The sequence below is a fragment of the Microtus ochrogaster genome, chromosome 15 (assembly GCF_000317375.1).
Source record: "Microtus ochrogaster isolate Prairie Vole_2 chromosome 15, MicOch1.0, whole genome shotgun sequence".
Classification (NCBI taxonomy): domain Eukaryota; kingdom Metazoa; phylum Chordata; class Mammalia; order Rodentia; family Cricetidae; genus Microtus; species Microtus ochrogaster.
Window position 1 is genome coordinate 8,402,787 of NC_022017.1, and position 14,243 is coordinate 8,417,029.

Sequence of the window (14,243 nt, forward strand, 5' to 3'; positions counted from 1 at the left end):
CCCTGAGCCATCTCTCCAGCCCTGTACTCCATTTTTAATTGGGTTATTTTTTTTTTTTTGATGCCTGGTTCTGGCTTTATGTAAGTTAGATATTAATCAACTTTCTCTCGAATGTGTAACTGATGAAGATCATTTCCCGCTCTGAAGTCTCCTACCTCTTTGTCCAAATGATGGTGTCCTTTGCCTTAGAGAGCTTTGCAGTTTCATGAAGTCCCATGGATTTATTAAAGCTGTTCTTAGTGCCTGTGCTACCAGAGTTCTGTCTGGAAAGTCTTTTCCTGGACCAATGAGTTCGAACTAGCCCCCACTTTCTCTGCTAGCAGATTCAGTATATCTGGCCTTAGAGGAAGGTGCTTGGTCTATTTGGTGTTGAATTTTGCATAAGATGAAAACTATAGATTTATTTTTATTCCCCTATATGCATTCATCCGGTTTGATGTGGATGCTGCCAGACATGTGTATGAACTTAAGTCTGGGTCTTCAATGAGTCTATTTTTATGCCAATACCATGCTGTTTTTATTAGTATAGCTCCATAATACAACTTAAAATCAGGGAAGGTGAGACCTCCAGCAGCCTTTTATTATTCAGGATAGTTTCAGTCATCCTGGTTTTTGTTGGTGCTTCCTTATGAAACTGAAATTGGTCTTTTCAAAGAAGTTCTACTTTCTGTCTGTCAGGACAGCTTGGTAAACTCCACCAATGTGCCCTAACTACTTTAGTACCATTTTGGACAGTATGCTCAAAAGGAAAATGGTAGATAAATAAGTTAGATCCTAGCATCAATACCTGTGGTGCTCATAAATCTAATACAGGGCAAATGGCCCCCTAGGCCTAGAAAAAACTGGAAACAGAGGCTCTCATTTAAAATGCAGTGGCCTGGACCCCTCTCACCTCCTAGTTCTGTAAGCAGGGCTGTCCCAGAATCCAGGAACCTCTCAGAACCAGACATAGATAACTGTTTCTGGGCCTAAAACTTAGACGTGCCGATTACGGCTGTGTGGTCTTGGGGTAAATTCTTTAACCCTTCAGTCAGGGATTAGGATAGCATTGTCCTGTTGCTGGTAAGCACACAGTATGTGGGGAACCATCATGGCATCATTCAGAGGCCCCGAGACTACAGCAATTGGGCTAACTTGCTGACCTATTGAAAGGGCTTCAAAAAGGAAGCTTCCCCTATGACCATTTAACAGTGCCTCTGCATAACCCCAGGATGTCTCTACACAGTAACAGTCTTTCTCTGGAGCACTGACACTGATATACACCCAAGCCCCCCCCATCCCCAGTTGCAGGTGTCAACTAACATCCCCTGAGGGTATGAAGACCCACACCTAATTACATCGTGCTTCTAAGGACTGTTAATGGACTTGAACCAGGCCTGAGTGGGCATCCAGTCCCCACCTCTATCGACTGCCTGACTTTTGACAATATGGTCAATTTTACCTCTTCGAACCTGCTCTCTTGTTTATAGAGTGGATAATTAATACCCCACTGAAGTGTATAAAGGATGAAATGTGAATATTAAATATGAAGTGCTAAGCACAGAGGCTGGTGAATGGAAGGAGCTGGGTTCCTAACAATTGAATTGATACAGTGATGGGTAACTGTGTCCAGGAGCTGGCAAGTTAAAATTCGAGCTAACCCAGGCAGATGCCAGCCGGACATAGAGAAGCAGTGAAAGCAAGATACGCAGAGGTAAGAAAGGTAAAAAGCCCCAAGGCAAAAGGTAGATAAAGAGAAATAGGTTAATTTAAGTTAAAAAGAACTAGCCAGAAATGAGCCTAAACTAGGCCGAGCATTCAAAACTAAGTCTCTGCGTCATGATTTGGGAGCTGGTTTTGGATCAAAAGAAAAAGCCTGATACACCTCTGCATATATATTACAGCTTCCAGTGTAAAGATTTGTGCGATCCCTGAGTGTGAACAAGAGGGTCTCTGATTCCTGTGCCTTCCTTGGGCTCTTTTCCTTCTCTTTGTCTTGTCCAACTCCAAAGTGGTAGGCTTTGTTTTATCCTATCATATTTTATTTTGTTGTATTTTTAAAAAATAAATGAATGAGTGAAAAAAATCTGAGCTAAGAGTCTTGAGATCAGAATCTCTGAGACACAAACAAGTGTAGACCTTCCTTTAACAATGTACACCTTTCAACAGGCTTGTTGAGCTGAGCCTCAGTTTACCTACTCAGTCTAATATCCTCAAAGCTACAACCGTAACTTAAAACTACCACTTTCAACCTTTGTGTAAACCTGCAGATTATTAATGTGACGGCTAAGTTTTGCATCTGAAGAAGCAGCAACAGGACCAAAGTGGCGCAGGTTAAAGACGCTGTGTATGCAGAAGAAATTGCCCTGTTCTGGGCTGGGCTGCCCTTCTGTTTGCAATGATGACCTTTCAGTTTTCAGGCATATTAAAGAACACGCCTCCCACTTGCTTCTCTGGAAGCCAAGTAACTAACCACGACCATTGGAAGGGAGCAAGAATTTTCGTCACCAAGGAGCTTAAATCTTGGTTGTCCTCTCATTTTTCCAGTGAAAACTGAAAATCTGTAACCATTGCAAACCAGCCGTGACTCATGCGTTAGGAAAGCTCCAGGTAGACTCATTTTTAAATTATGATTCAACCGCCGTTTTCTTGTTTTGATGGAACAGAAAGACGGAGCTGTAATGGCTAACGTTATGTTGATAGCTAACTTTCTGTTTAAAAGTTTAAAATCTCTGTGTTTGAGTGAAGTATAAAGCAAAGCTAGACTGTCAAATGTTAAGGGCTGTTAAGGGTTAATTTTTGTTTTCCCTGCTGGTTCTGCATCTATGTAAACAAGCTTGCAGGAGAACAAATTGTAACTTTGTACTCTTTGCCTTTATAAACCCCTGGGCAAGGTGGCCCGGCGCTGCGTTCGAGAATCCCGACCCCGAGCCCGTGTCTGAATAAAAACCTCTTCTTTGTTAAAATTTATTAATGGTCAGACTGGGGAATCGCTGAGCAAACCGGTAACAGGATCCTTCCGTGTGAGAGGGGCTCAGGCTTCCATCCTGCAGACTCCGTGGTGGTGGTGGTCTCATTGGCTGGCTCGCAGGTGGGATTTCCTGTCGCCATTTTAAGGAGAAGCGATTGTGCTTGTCAGTGCCTAGTCAGTTACGGGGTTGCACCTCAGACAAAGAAGAGGGTTTGGAAAAGGAACCCGAGACTGCTGCGGCTTGCACCCTGTTACCCTTCCTCGGCCCACCACTGGCGCAGACCCCTTGGGTCATTGTCACACCCAGCACCCCAAGGGGGTCCCCAGCTCTGTTCTAGGAGGACTGCAGGTGTCGTAGTGGGAGGGGAGGCTCCTTAGCCCGCTGGCTCCGGACACCAGGTTTCCAAAGGTCTCCCAGCGTCCCATAGCCCGCCTCAGGGTCGCGGGGCTACCCTCACGCTGCACCCTTCCCACAATGCAACTCCGCTCGCTGCGGCTCTGGCGTACCCCAAGAGACAGCCCCCCTGCCACCGCCTGGGCGAGGGATCCGCTCCACCTCCAACCCCGAGGGTGCGGTGCGGCAGCTGTGGCCCCAGCTGAGCCCCCGGGAGGGCGCGGGCAGGTGCTGGGCGGCGCGCAGCCTCCTTGCTCCGGCAGCATCTGTACGCTGCTCATACATCCGCTCGCACAGCGCTTCCTGGATGCTCGGTCTCCGCCAACCGGGGTCGCCGCGCTGTCCTACAGCCTGGGAGAGAAACACGAAGGTGCAGCGACCAGCGGCATGTGACCCACATCGTTCCGCCGCAAGCAGCTCAGCTCCGTGGGCGCACGGGCAGGGAGGGATGATGGTCTGAAAGGCCGCGCTCCTGTCCCCAAACTGCAGAAGCAAAAAGGGCGACGCGCCCCGTGGTAGCCAATGAGTCAGGCTGGAGCCCCTCCGCGCCGGGCGTGTGGATGTAAGTGTGAGGTTGGCCGGCAGAGTGTGGGTGGGGGGGAACTCTGATGCAATCAGCCCCGGGAGGAGGAGAGCCGGGAGAGCTGCGGCCACGCCACTCTGCCTGAAGGTCGCGGGCAAACCCGGCCAGCCTCCGAAACCCGCCACGCGGATCCTCCCCGCCCAGCCTTGCTGACGAGGGGCCACCTTTTCCCTAGCCAGACCTTGACACAAAGGACATCTAACTGCCGGGGACGGCCTGGAAGGGAGGACACTTTGGCGGCGCCTTTCCCTTTTATTTCTCGAGGTAAGGTGCGTTCGGAGGGCAGTGGGAGCGGCGGCCGTGGAGGGAAGGGGAGGCGGCAATGCGGACAGCCTCCATGTCTCCTGGACCCGGGCAGAGCGCGGCGCTGCCTTTCACGAAGGCTGAGCCCGGTGTCCTTCCCGGAACTCAGGGACCCCAGATTGTACCGTCGCACACCGTGGCTTACTTTTTGGACTTGCTTTCATGGTGGTGGAGTGTGGCACCAGATCTCGTTCCATTTTCGAGGTTTAGGGACCAAGTATGCTGTGTGAGGGACACGAGGTACACCGAGGAGTGAGGCAGACTACATCTCGGGACTGGCAGGGCAGCGGAGTCTCGGAGCCCGGCTGCCCAGCGCCGTAAACAGGTGCACGTTTGCTGCACCTCCACGGGCTCTGCCCCTGTCTCGGCTGGGATTAGTGGGAGGATGCTGGCAGTGACTCACTTTCCTCTCCCGCCCTGGATGTTCTTTCCAGAATGAAGAGCCGGTGATAGGCTACTTCCTTTGCGAGAGCCCGGTCCACTGGGGCGGGAGAACAAAAGGCCACTGCTTGCGCAGGACCCGAAGCCGGGTGCCCTGGTCTCCCCTCCCCCGCACCTGGCCCCAAACATTGCGGCAAAAAGCTTTTCAACTGGCCGGCTCCACGCGGGGAGGAGAACGCTCCCGAGATCTCTTGTGGCTCGCCCTCACCCACCAGACAGTCCGGCTCTGGGCGCGGGGCTCTTCCGCACCCTAGCGAGCAGAGCGCGGTTGCCGGCGCATCGCCCACCTCTGGGTTTCGGCCCAACTGTGCTCGCACCAGACACGAGTGCATATGGCGGCAAAAGGAATTTCGCGGTAAGCGCGTCACGCCGTGGACTGCCTTTCACAAGCTGCCTCGGGCCGAGGAAGGTGGCGCTTACTCCAGCCCTTTGTGTCTCGCTCTGCGGTGTAGACCCGGGCTTTCGCTAGCCTGTTCCATCGGTAGAAAACACACTGGCTTTGGGGCTCGCGTACTAGACTCAGACGGATAGACGGTATTGTACGTGGAAGAGAGGAAACGACTCACCGCTAGGAAACGGTATGCATTTGCAAGATTTGACACCTCCGCATGTTTTTTTTTAACTTATAAAGCATATTATAGAGAGGGGGAAATAAATGTATCGTTTGCGGAACGCAGGGCCTGCAAGGCTGTAATTTGTCACCTTGATAGAAGAAACAGTGCTGCAACTCGTGCTTTTTCTGACGTCAGAAGGGCAACGGAAATAAAACCTGAGCTGGCTGGCCTCATTGTCAAATAACTCACCCTATAAGAAACTGGCAAGTCTCGCCACCGATCTGGTATGGCCTCCCGACCTCTGCCTTCAAATGACTTAAATGACTTTGCCGTTCAGTCACTTAATCCTCAGTGTGTGGCTGAGAGCGATGGAAAAGCGGCCTAGTTTAATGAGGTATTAATCTTAACAGGGCGTTTTTTATTTCTTGTTTTTTTTTCTTAATTTTTTTTAACTGGGTGCTGTGAATTTAGCGAGTGCTGTGTAGCAGGCAGCGACTAATCGGATCAAGTTCCGGCTCCTTTGCCATGTCCATTCTCACCAGGAAACAGGCTATGGATGAGTGCATTTAGAAATGCCAGGTGTTCAGACCGTGAAGAAATGAAACAGGAGGATCATGAGACCTGAGGATGCTTAAGCTAAGGCCACCCATTAGGAGGGGTTGTGTAAGACACGTGTCTTTCTCCCTTGATGAGGAGAAAGGATCCCCTGTCTGAATAATTAGGGGAAGACTTTCAGAAGAAATGCTTACTGTACCGCGGTTGACTATAATTCAGCAGATAGGTAGGTAGATAGAAAGATACTTTGGAATCCTTAAACTTTTGCTGCTTAGGGACAGTTTTACCTTGCTTCTTGAACTGATAAGCCTATGATGAGGGGAGCAGCGTCTTAAGCCTGGCATCTGTTACTGTGCTCAGCTCATTTTCCCCCCTCCAGTGCCAGAGATACAGGGATTAGTTAATAAGTGCTTGCTGGATTGTGACCTTGGCCAGGCAGCTCTCCCAGCCCTTTAGGATACCCAGGATACCCACGATGCCACAGATCATCTCTCCTTTTCCTACCCCGCAATCCATCCCTCTTAAGTCGAAACCTTGCCATCTTTCTGCTTTTCTTGATTTTACCAGTCCCCACTTTTGAGCGGTAATCGGGTCATGGCAACTGCCCCTCGCTTGTCATTTTGCTGTAAGTGTGCAAGCCCATTGAGCAGATTCTTGGGGCGCAGGAACTGAGAGATGGGAGAGGCCTTGAGTGCCCATGGGTGCGGGAGGAAGATGCAAGCATGATTAAGAGTGAAGGAGTCAGCTGAGGCTATGTAACAGCCGCCCAGTTGTTCCCGTCCATACTCAACGCCGCCACCCTAGCTCAATCTTTGCACTTCCATGAATCTTACATTTTACTGTTTTTAAAATTGACCACAGAGAAACCCTGTCTCGAAAAACCAAAAAAAAAAATTGTTCACATCTTGTAAGGCGCTTGCTCTTCATCCAGTCCCCACTTCCCTGCAAATAAAGTCTGAATTCCTTTGCCAGGTGCCCAGAACAATCCCAGTCTGACCCCTCACCTCTTTCCATCTCTCCCAAGTGACATTCTCTTTTTCCCAGGGCACAGTGCAGACCCACCTTACCCCTAGGTACTTTTCCGCCTCAGTGGCTATGTAGCTTCCAGACTAGAAATTCTGTGTATTTGTGACAGCCTGTCAGGGTGCTATTTTTCAGCCCTTTAGAAGAGCTAGGTGACCTCCTTCCATGACATTTGCATAAAGTGGGAGGTAGCCGGTAAGGCTTAGCCGCTAATCTGCATGCCAGCCTGCAACATAATGGCCTAGGGAACTTGGGGCAAATTGTTGAATTTTTATGAGGTTCAGGATTCCCCCCTCATTTATTAAATAAGGATGATAGCGGTGGTAGTTATAGCGAGTTACCCTAGAGACTTAATCAAGATGGTGGAGATGAGGTTCCTCACACGTTCTTATTGGTACTATTTGATGGCCTGGTTATTGGTTTTCTGCCGATTATGGGTTTCAAGCCTGTCATTAATGTCAGAGAAATTCAGAGAAGTCCGATGGCCTGGGGGTGGGGTGGAGTCGTAGCATAGTGAGCCACCCACCGCCAGCGAGGTGGCAGTGACTGGGGGCAACTCAGTCCCCATCCAGAGCTGTGAAGATGCAATGAGAGTCAGCCATGCCAGGACTATCTAGTCTGTGTTCACTGCCAGTTTAGTGGTTCTCAGCCCAGCTCCACGGTTGATTCAACCTGCGTCTTTGAAAATCTCCCTACGCGTTGACTCTGTCTCCAAAGATAGATCAGGCAGGAGACACGGAAGCGCGAGGGGAGATTCTGGAGCAGAGCTCGCAAACCAAGAATCAGAGATGGTATGTCTGCATCGCCTGCTGAAATCTTAGCACTGTGAAGCTATGAGCTTGACTGGCTTTTCCCCTTGATTTTACCAAACCACCCAGTTGCTGACATCATGGGACCTCAGGTTACAACGCGTGGCCTGTATTATTCCCAGGCCTGGAAGCCCTTCCAGTGAGAAGGCCAGGATCACATGAAGACGTGAAGTGAGCCTCTCAGTTTCCGTCTCTTGCGGTGACGAAGGCGGCTGGAAAGGGAAAGGAAAGGGATCGGTGGCCTGGGGTGTGGGAGGACAAAACTGAGAAAAGTAGGCCTTAAGTCACAGTCTTGTCTGTTGTGATTGCAAACTGGTGAGTGCTTGTGGGCGTGGTTTGTGTGAGTTATACTTTTAAAATGATTTGGGCTGAGTTGCTGGATAAAAAAAATTAGATGTCACGTCATACATGGATTTCCAGCATTCCTTTTTAAAAATGTCAACGGGTGTGGTAGGGCATGCCTTCAGTTCCAGAACTGAAGTGGGCGGATCTCTGTGAGTTTGTGTCCAACCCGGCCTAGGTAGTGAGTTCTAGGCCAGCCAAGGCTACGCAATAAGACCCTGTCTCAAACTAAACAAAACCCTAAAGACCGGTTTTGTCCCTGCTGCTGGTTGGAGAGACCTGAATTAGACTGGTGTTTTCCATTTCTGTGAGCCTTGGCTATGCTGCTCATCTGCCTTGCCTGCCTGGACACACACACGAGCTTCATTTGATCTCAGCCTTTCTTCTCCAGCCGTAGATGTGAAGGGTGACTTCCCAGTAGACTCCCTGGAGAACACTTAAAATACACACAGATCCCATCCTAGATCCGTGGGGCATGAGGTCACTCTTGATCTCTGATTTTCTTTTCTTAAGTTTCCTGGTTGGTTCCCACGTCCAGCCGGAATGACACCAACTAGTCTTGAGTCAGATGTTGAGAAGAGTCTCCTTGGGATCATCTGCTTAGTTAAAGTAACCTGATAACCAGAGGTCTGAGAACTGGGAGAGATCTTGAAAGAATGTCAGTTCTTTCCACCTCCAGAGACCTGGAGAGGAAAAAAAAGGGATCTTTCGCCTTCGGCACCATCCTGTGGTTTTTGAATGGCAAAGTGTCTTGGGGACTTCTTCCTCTTTTCAAATTGAAGTCCATATTTAAAGATATCTTTGAAAATGATCCACTTTTCACAGGCTACTCTGTGGTGCTTTTAATCCCTCTGCATTTGTATTAGGCATTTCATCAGGACTTGATGGGTCGGAGCTCAACTCGGGGTTAAATACAGCACACTTACTGCCCACTGCTTTTAGTACAAGGTTGGTCTGTGACCAGAAATAGAAACACAACAGAACACATATGTGTAGAAAGTCAAGCTTTTCTTTAGAGTGTTCCAAGTTGGTTTTGACTCCTTACGTTTTGTAGTAATTTTAGAAATCCATTGTCAGTTAAGGGGAGCTGTAGTTGAATTACTGTTCACAACAGTGTTAATCATTAAATTAAGCTTCACATATTGATTGTTATTATTATTATTTTACAGTAGTATAGAATCTGTTTTCCTATATCCAGCGTTATATGTTGACTTGACTTCTGAAGTTTGTATCTCAGAGAAATCAGTGCCATTTTGAAACATGTAAATATGGATATTAATTCACAGATACCATAGCTTGGGCATAGTGAAAGCAGGAACTTGGGTGATAACTGTAGACCTGAACAGTCATAGAATAATGGAGTAGTAGGAACAGGTCCTGGGACACCCTGGATAGGATAGGGTGCAGTGGGAAATCTGTCCCCAGTGACTGGCGGGGCTTGTTGTGGGTGAGCCTTCTTTAACACTGGGCCGATACTTTATCAGCACGCTGCCATTTTGAGCCCGATCCCATTTCCCTTTGCCATGGAGGGTTAGTGCCTTTCCAGCCTGGCCTACTCTCCTGGAAGCCTGCAATGGCCCCTTGTATGTTATAACCAGAGACATCTCCAGACTTTGTCAAATATCTCCTGATAGGTAAAATTGCTCCTGCTTGAAACAGACAGCTTTGATATTCTTTCTCCTCTGGGCTTTTAGAAACAGCACAAACTGTCTTAAACATTGCAGCTCAGTGTCAGGATATGATCAGAATACCTTCAACTAGGCTGCTTTCAATGGTTTTAATGTATTTTCCTATCCAGATTCAATGGGAAGGAAATTGTGTGCAGGTTCATGAAGGTGAAGTGGACCTGTCTGTGCCGCTTCATAGTCTTGTTTTTGTCTCCTTTCTGGAGAATCATGCTTGTCAGGATCACTCTGTCTGCAGATTTAACAAAAAAAAATAAATAAATAAAAATAAAAAACCTTCCATAATGTTAGTGAATATGTTCTATGCTATGTTCCTGTGAGATCTGTTACCTTGATATCTCTCCCCCATTAAACTGCAATTGAAAAACAACAACAACAAAAAAAAAATTATTAAAATATCTGAGTCCTTGATCTAATTCAGTGAGTAATCGCATAGCAGGCATGTGTGAATTCACCACAAATAAATAACCACAGCTTGGTCACTAGAGGAGGTTGGTTTGATATTGAAAACCAAATCCTGTTTGAGTTTGCACAGGCGTGATGGAAAGTGGGGAGTGTGGCCAGGACCCAGTGAGAACTGCATGGGAGCCCCTGCAGGGATGCCAAGTCCCAGCGCAGTGGAAGGGAAAGCAAGGAGCAAGTGCGGCTTTGAACTCTAGGCTCCAGGAACCGTGTCTTTACACATTCGGAACTGTCACGATCGGTCGTGGGGGACGAGAAAGCTGCAAGGCAAATGTTCCCGGAAGAATCCTTTTCTACAGTTGGGAGACTGGAGGGCCCCAGAGATGGCTTGGAAGGGAAGGTGGGAGGGTTAGAGTTATGTAGATGTAAGGAATGGAGGGAAAGGGTGAGGCATTTGAAGGAAAAATGGTAGGATTGGCAATTGTTTAGATAGGTTGTCTTAAGGGGAAGCCGCTGATTGAAGTGAAAGAGTCGCAAGATTGGCTGAGGTCAGGTGATAGGTTCAGATCCCGTTCTGCAGTAGCTGTGGTGACAGCGAACATCTGTGTGGACAGCTGTAGGGGCATTTCACTTGTGTTTTAGTAAGTGAAACCTGCCTGAGGATCAGAGAGTAAAACAGCCACACTGGTCAAACTTACAGACCAGGCAGTGGTGACACACACCTTTAATCCCAGTAGCCACAATAATTGCCATAGAAACCAGGAGGTGCATGCCTTTAATCCCAGTGGTGCATACCTTTAATCCCAGCCCTAGAGAGGATTATAAAACAGGAGGAGACAACTCTCAGACACAGTCTCATTCTGAAATTCCTGGAGGCAGGATTGCCATTTCGGACTGAGGTCCAGCTAAGAGCCAGTGGCTGGCTGTTTTGCTTTTTGGATCTTCAGGTTGAACCCCAATTTCTCTCTCTGAGTTTTTACTAATCGTGCTTCAGACAGGTCTATCAGGCAGCCAGAGACTTAAAGATTTTATGGAAATTTCTGAGCAGGAAGGAACTGACTGATCTGCTCTCCTCCCCCACCCTCTCTTTTTACAGATGAGCACACACACACACACACACACACACACACACACACACACACACACACGAGTCTCACAGCAACACGTTTTGTGTTGCGCCGCATGGCTGTTATCCAGTAGAGCCTGGAGTGGAAATCCTTGTGACAGCAGAGGAATCAAAGACTGGGGATCTAAAGGTGCCTGTGGGACGAACCTTACACCGGGTGGGAGATCTAAAGGTGCCTGTGGGAGGAACCTTACACCGGGTGGGAGATCTAAAGGTGCCTGTGGGAAGAACCTTACACCGGGTGGGAGTTTGGAATCGCAGTTCTAGAAGAACAGAGCCAGAGAGTTGCCCCTGACCTTAGGGCAGGTAGAGGAAGGCAGCTGGTAAGGGATCTCAAAGTAGGCAAGAGGGGATGCAGCGAGGGGCAAGGTGAGAGGTCACGAGTCAGCGAAAGAAGGCCCAGGAAAGCCATTTTAGCTTGCCAGATTCAGGCAGGCACTGTGAGTAACTATGATGTGTGGCTAAACCATGGCGCTTTTGACTGTGCCCACCCGTGTAAGTCAGCCTGCACAGCTGAGGTCATCTGGGAAGGCCTCCATAACATTGGCCTATAGCCGGGCGGTGGTGGCGTACACCTTTAATCCCAGCACTCGGAAGGCTGAGATAGGCCATCTCTGTGAGTTCAAGGCCAGCCTGGTCTACAACAGCTAGTTCCAGATCATTTGAGTGTTTTCCTGATTAATGATTGACGTGGAAGGACTCAACCACCCCTGGACTGGTGGTCCTGGGTTATATAAGAAAGCAGGTCGAGAAAGCAAGCTAGTAAGTTCCTCTGTGACTTCTGCTCGGTTCCTGCCTCCAGGTTCCTGTCTTGAGTTTCTGTCCCGACTTTCCTTCATGAGGGACTGTGGTCAGGATATGCATGCTGAAATAAACCCTTTGCTCCCCAAGTCGCTTTTGGTCATGGTGTTTTAATCCCAGCAACAGAAACCCTAACTAAGACAATGACTGTATGAGCAGAGTAGCAGTGTGCTGTCATTTCCTAGATAGGGAAGCTGAGGCAAGAGGATTTAACCTGGCATCACAGGGCTCATTTATGGTGGAGCAAGAATTCGCTGGCCAAACATGCCTTTAGGGGAGTAGAGAGGCTGGGGCAAGTATGGCAGAGGTAGTTGGAAGGAAAGAGCAGCTCTGGACAGGTTACATGGCAGGTACGGAGAGTGTGTGGGACAGAAGCTAGGAGGCCAGAGAGAAGCTCCAGCCGTTGGTGTTGGCTGGCCGGGCACCTTAGACGAGAGGATGCCTGCTTCTGAGATGCTCTGGCCCTCAGTCTTGGTCTCCAGGACCCTTTTTGTTGTTGTCTGTCTCCCAAGGATCTCAAGTTGTAAAGATTTTGATTGTCAACATTAAACTTTTAATTGAAGTATTATATGCACCGTAATACTTGGATATTTGTTTTGCTTATATTTAAAGTGTGCATGTGTATGCACACATGATGCGGTGCCCAGCGCAGTGCCATGGCATATATTCAAGAGTCAGAGGACAGCCTCTGAGAGGAAGTTCTCCCCCTCCACCATGTAGATCCTGGCATCAAACTCAGGTCATTAGACTGGGTGAGCGTATTAATCTACCTAGCCTTCTTGCCTGCCCTATTAAGTTGTTCAAAATGATTTATTTACTTATTATGCATACAGTATTCTGCCTGCATGCATGCCTGCACAACAGAAGAGAGCACCAGATCCCATTACAGATGGCTGTGAGCCACCATGTGGTTGCTGGGAATTGAACTCAGGACCTCTGGAAGAGCAACCTATGTTCTCTATCCTCAATCTTTGAGGTTCTTTTTTTTAAAAAAAAATTTATGTTTATTGTTTAATTATGTGTATTGTGTGTGTGTATGTATGAGTGCAGTGCCCTGGGAATCCAGAAGAGGGCGTCGCATCCCTTGGAGCTGTGTCCCCGTGTAGGAGCTTGGAACTAAACTTGGAGCCTCTGCTAGAGCAGAAAATGCTCTTAACTGCTGGGCCATCTCTTCAGCCCCAGATCTTTGTTTTCGTTTGCTTGTTTGTCTGTTCGCTGTTGTTTTGTTTGCGATACGATCCACTACATAGCACATGGTGGGCTCACTCATTATGTAGATAAGCTGAACTTGCAGCAATCCTCTGTTTGGCCTCTCTGCTGAGATTACAAAGTGTGCCCCTATTCTGGGTTCATAGTGATCAGATTCTGTGTGTGGTGGCTACTAAGGTTGGCTAGCTACTGTATTTTTTTCTTGTTTTATTTACCCAGTGATAGTTGACATTAAGTACAACCTTGGCTTATTACATTTAGATAAGATAACCCAACTAAAAGGTGGGTTATGTATATATTATGAGGTCATATTAGATGGCATTATTGTTAACTTGTTTAGCTTATCTGAGACCTTTTGAAATAGACCCATGTTAGCATATGGGTACATACAGTGTAAGTGCAGAGATCTGGGACTCTCACGTGTGTAAACAGGCTCAGCTGGTGGTGAGGAGACATCCAGGAAGAATAAGACCATTGTCTGTCTGTCTGTCTGCCTGTCTGTGGTTTTAGTGTTTCTGCTTCCATCCCATCAGCAGACACATCCCTGGTCTTTTTGTCTTGCCTATTAGAATAATGTGGCAAAGAACACGTGAGTGCAGAGATCCTCAAGAAGTGTTGACTTCATTTCCTTTGGGTATGTGCCCAGGAGAGGCTTGCTGGGTCATATGGTGGTTCTATTTTTAATTTCTTTAGAATTGCGATGTAAGTTTCCACCTACCGTGTACAAGGCCTCTCTTTCTCCACACCTTCACTGACACGTGTTATCTCTTGAGTCTTTGCTGAGCACCATCCTGATGGGTGGGAAGCTGTAGTTCCTCTGTGTTTTTGATTTGTTTGCAGCCCCAGGTATTAGCGGTGCTGAGGACTTTTCATGTGTTTGGTAGCTATTGGCATGTCCTGTTTGTTAACACTTCCTTAAACTGCTGACTTAGTTAGCTGTTAGAGTTGATTCCAGCTGTTGAGTTAAGATACCTACCAGGTGTTGAGCTAGGATGCCTCCCAGGTGTTGAGCAAGGATGCCTACTAGGTGTTGAGCTAGGATGCCTCCCAGGTGTTGAGCAAAGAT

General features: G+C 48.1%; 2 protein-coding genes across 7 annotated transcripts in view; one reads left to right on the forward strand and one right to left on the reverse strand.

Annotated features, from left to right (window-relative positions):
• Nucleotides 1-2,907: 2,907 nt before the first annotated feature.
• On the reverse strand, nt 2,908-5,003 carry LOC113456747. Its single transcript, XM_026782666.1, has 4 exons — nt 4,787-5,003; nt 4,634-4,711; nt 3,458-4,108; nt 2,908-3,121 (listed from the first exon to the last, which is right to left on the reverse strand). The coding sequence occupies exons 1-4, from the start codon at nt 5,001-5,003 to the stop codon at nt 2,940-2,942; spliced, it is 1,128 nt and encodes a 375-aa protein (XP_026638467.1). The 3' UTR covers nt 2,908-2,939.
• Nucleotides 3,825-14,243, forward strand: part of Slc38a1 (solute carrier family 38 member 1) — a 73,802-nt gene continuing 63,383 nt past the window's right edge. Inside the window, exons 1-3 of one of the 6 annotated variants that reach the window (XM_026782730.1) lie at nt 3,825-3,906; nt 4,107-4,191; nt 4,665-5,249. The gene's annotated coding sequence lies outside the window, so the exon portion shown is untranslated. Of the gene's footprint in view, nt 3,907-4,075; nt 4,197-4,664; nt 5,250-14,243 lie in introns of those variants that run through there. The other 5 variants (XM_026782729.1, XM_026782727.1, XM_013348677.2 and 2 more) reach the window with 5 other exon arrangements.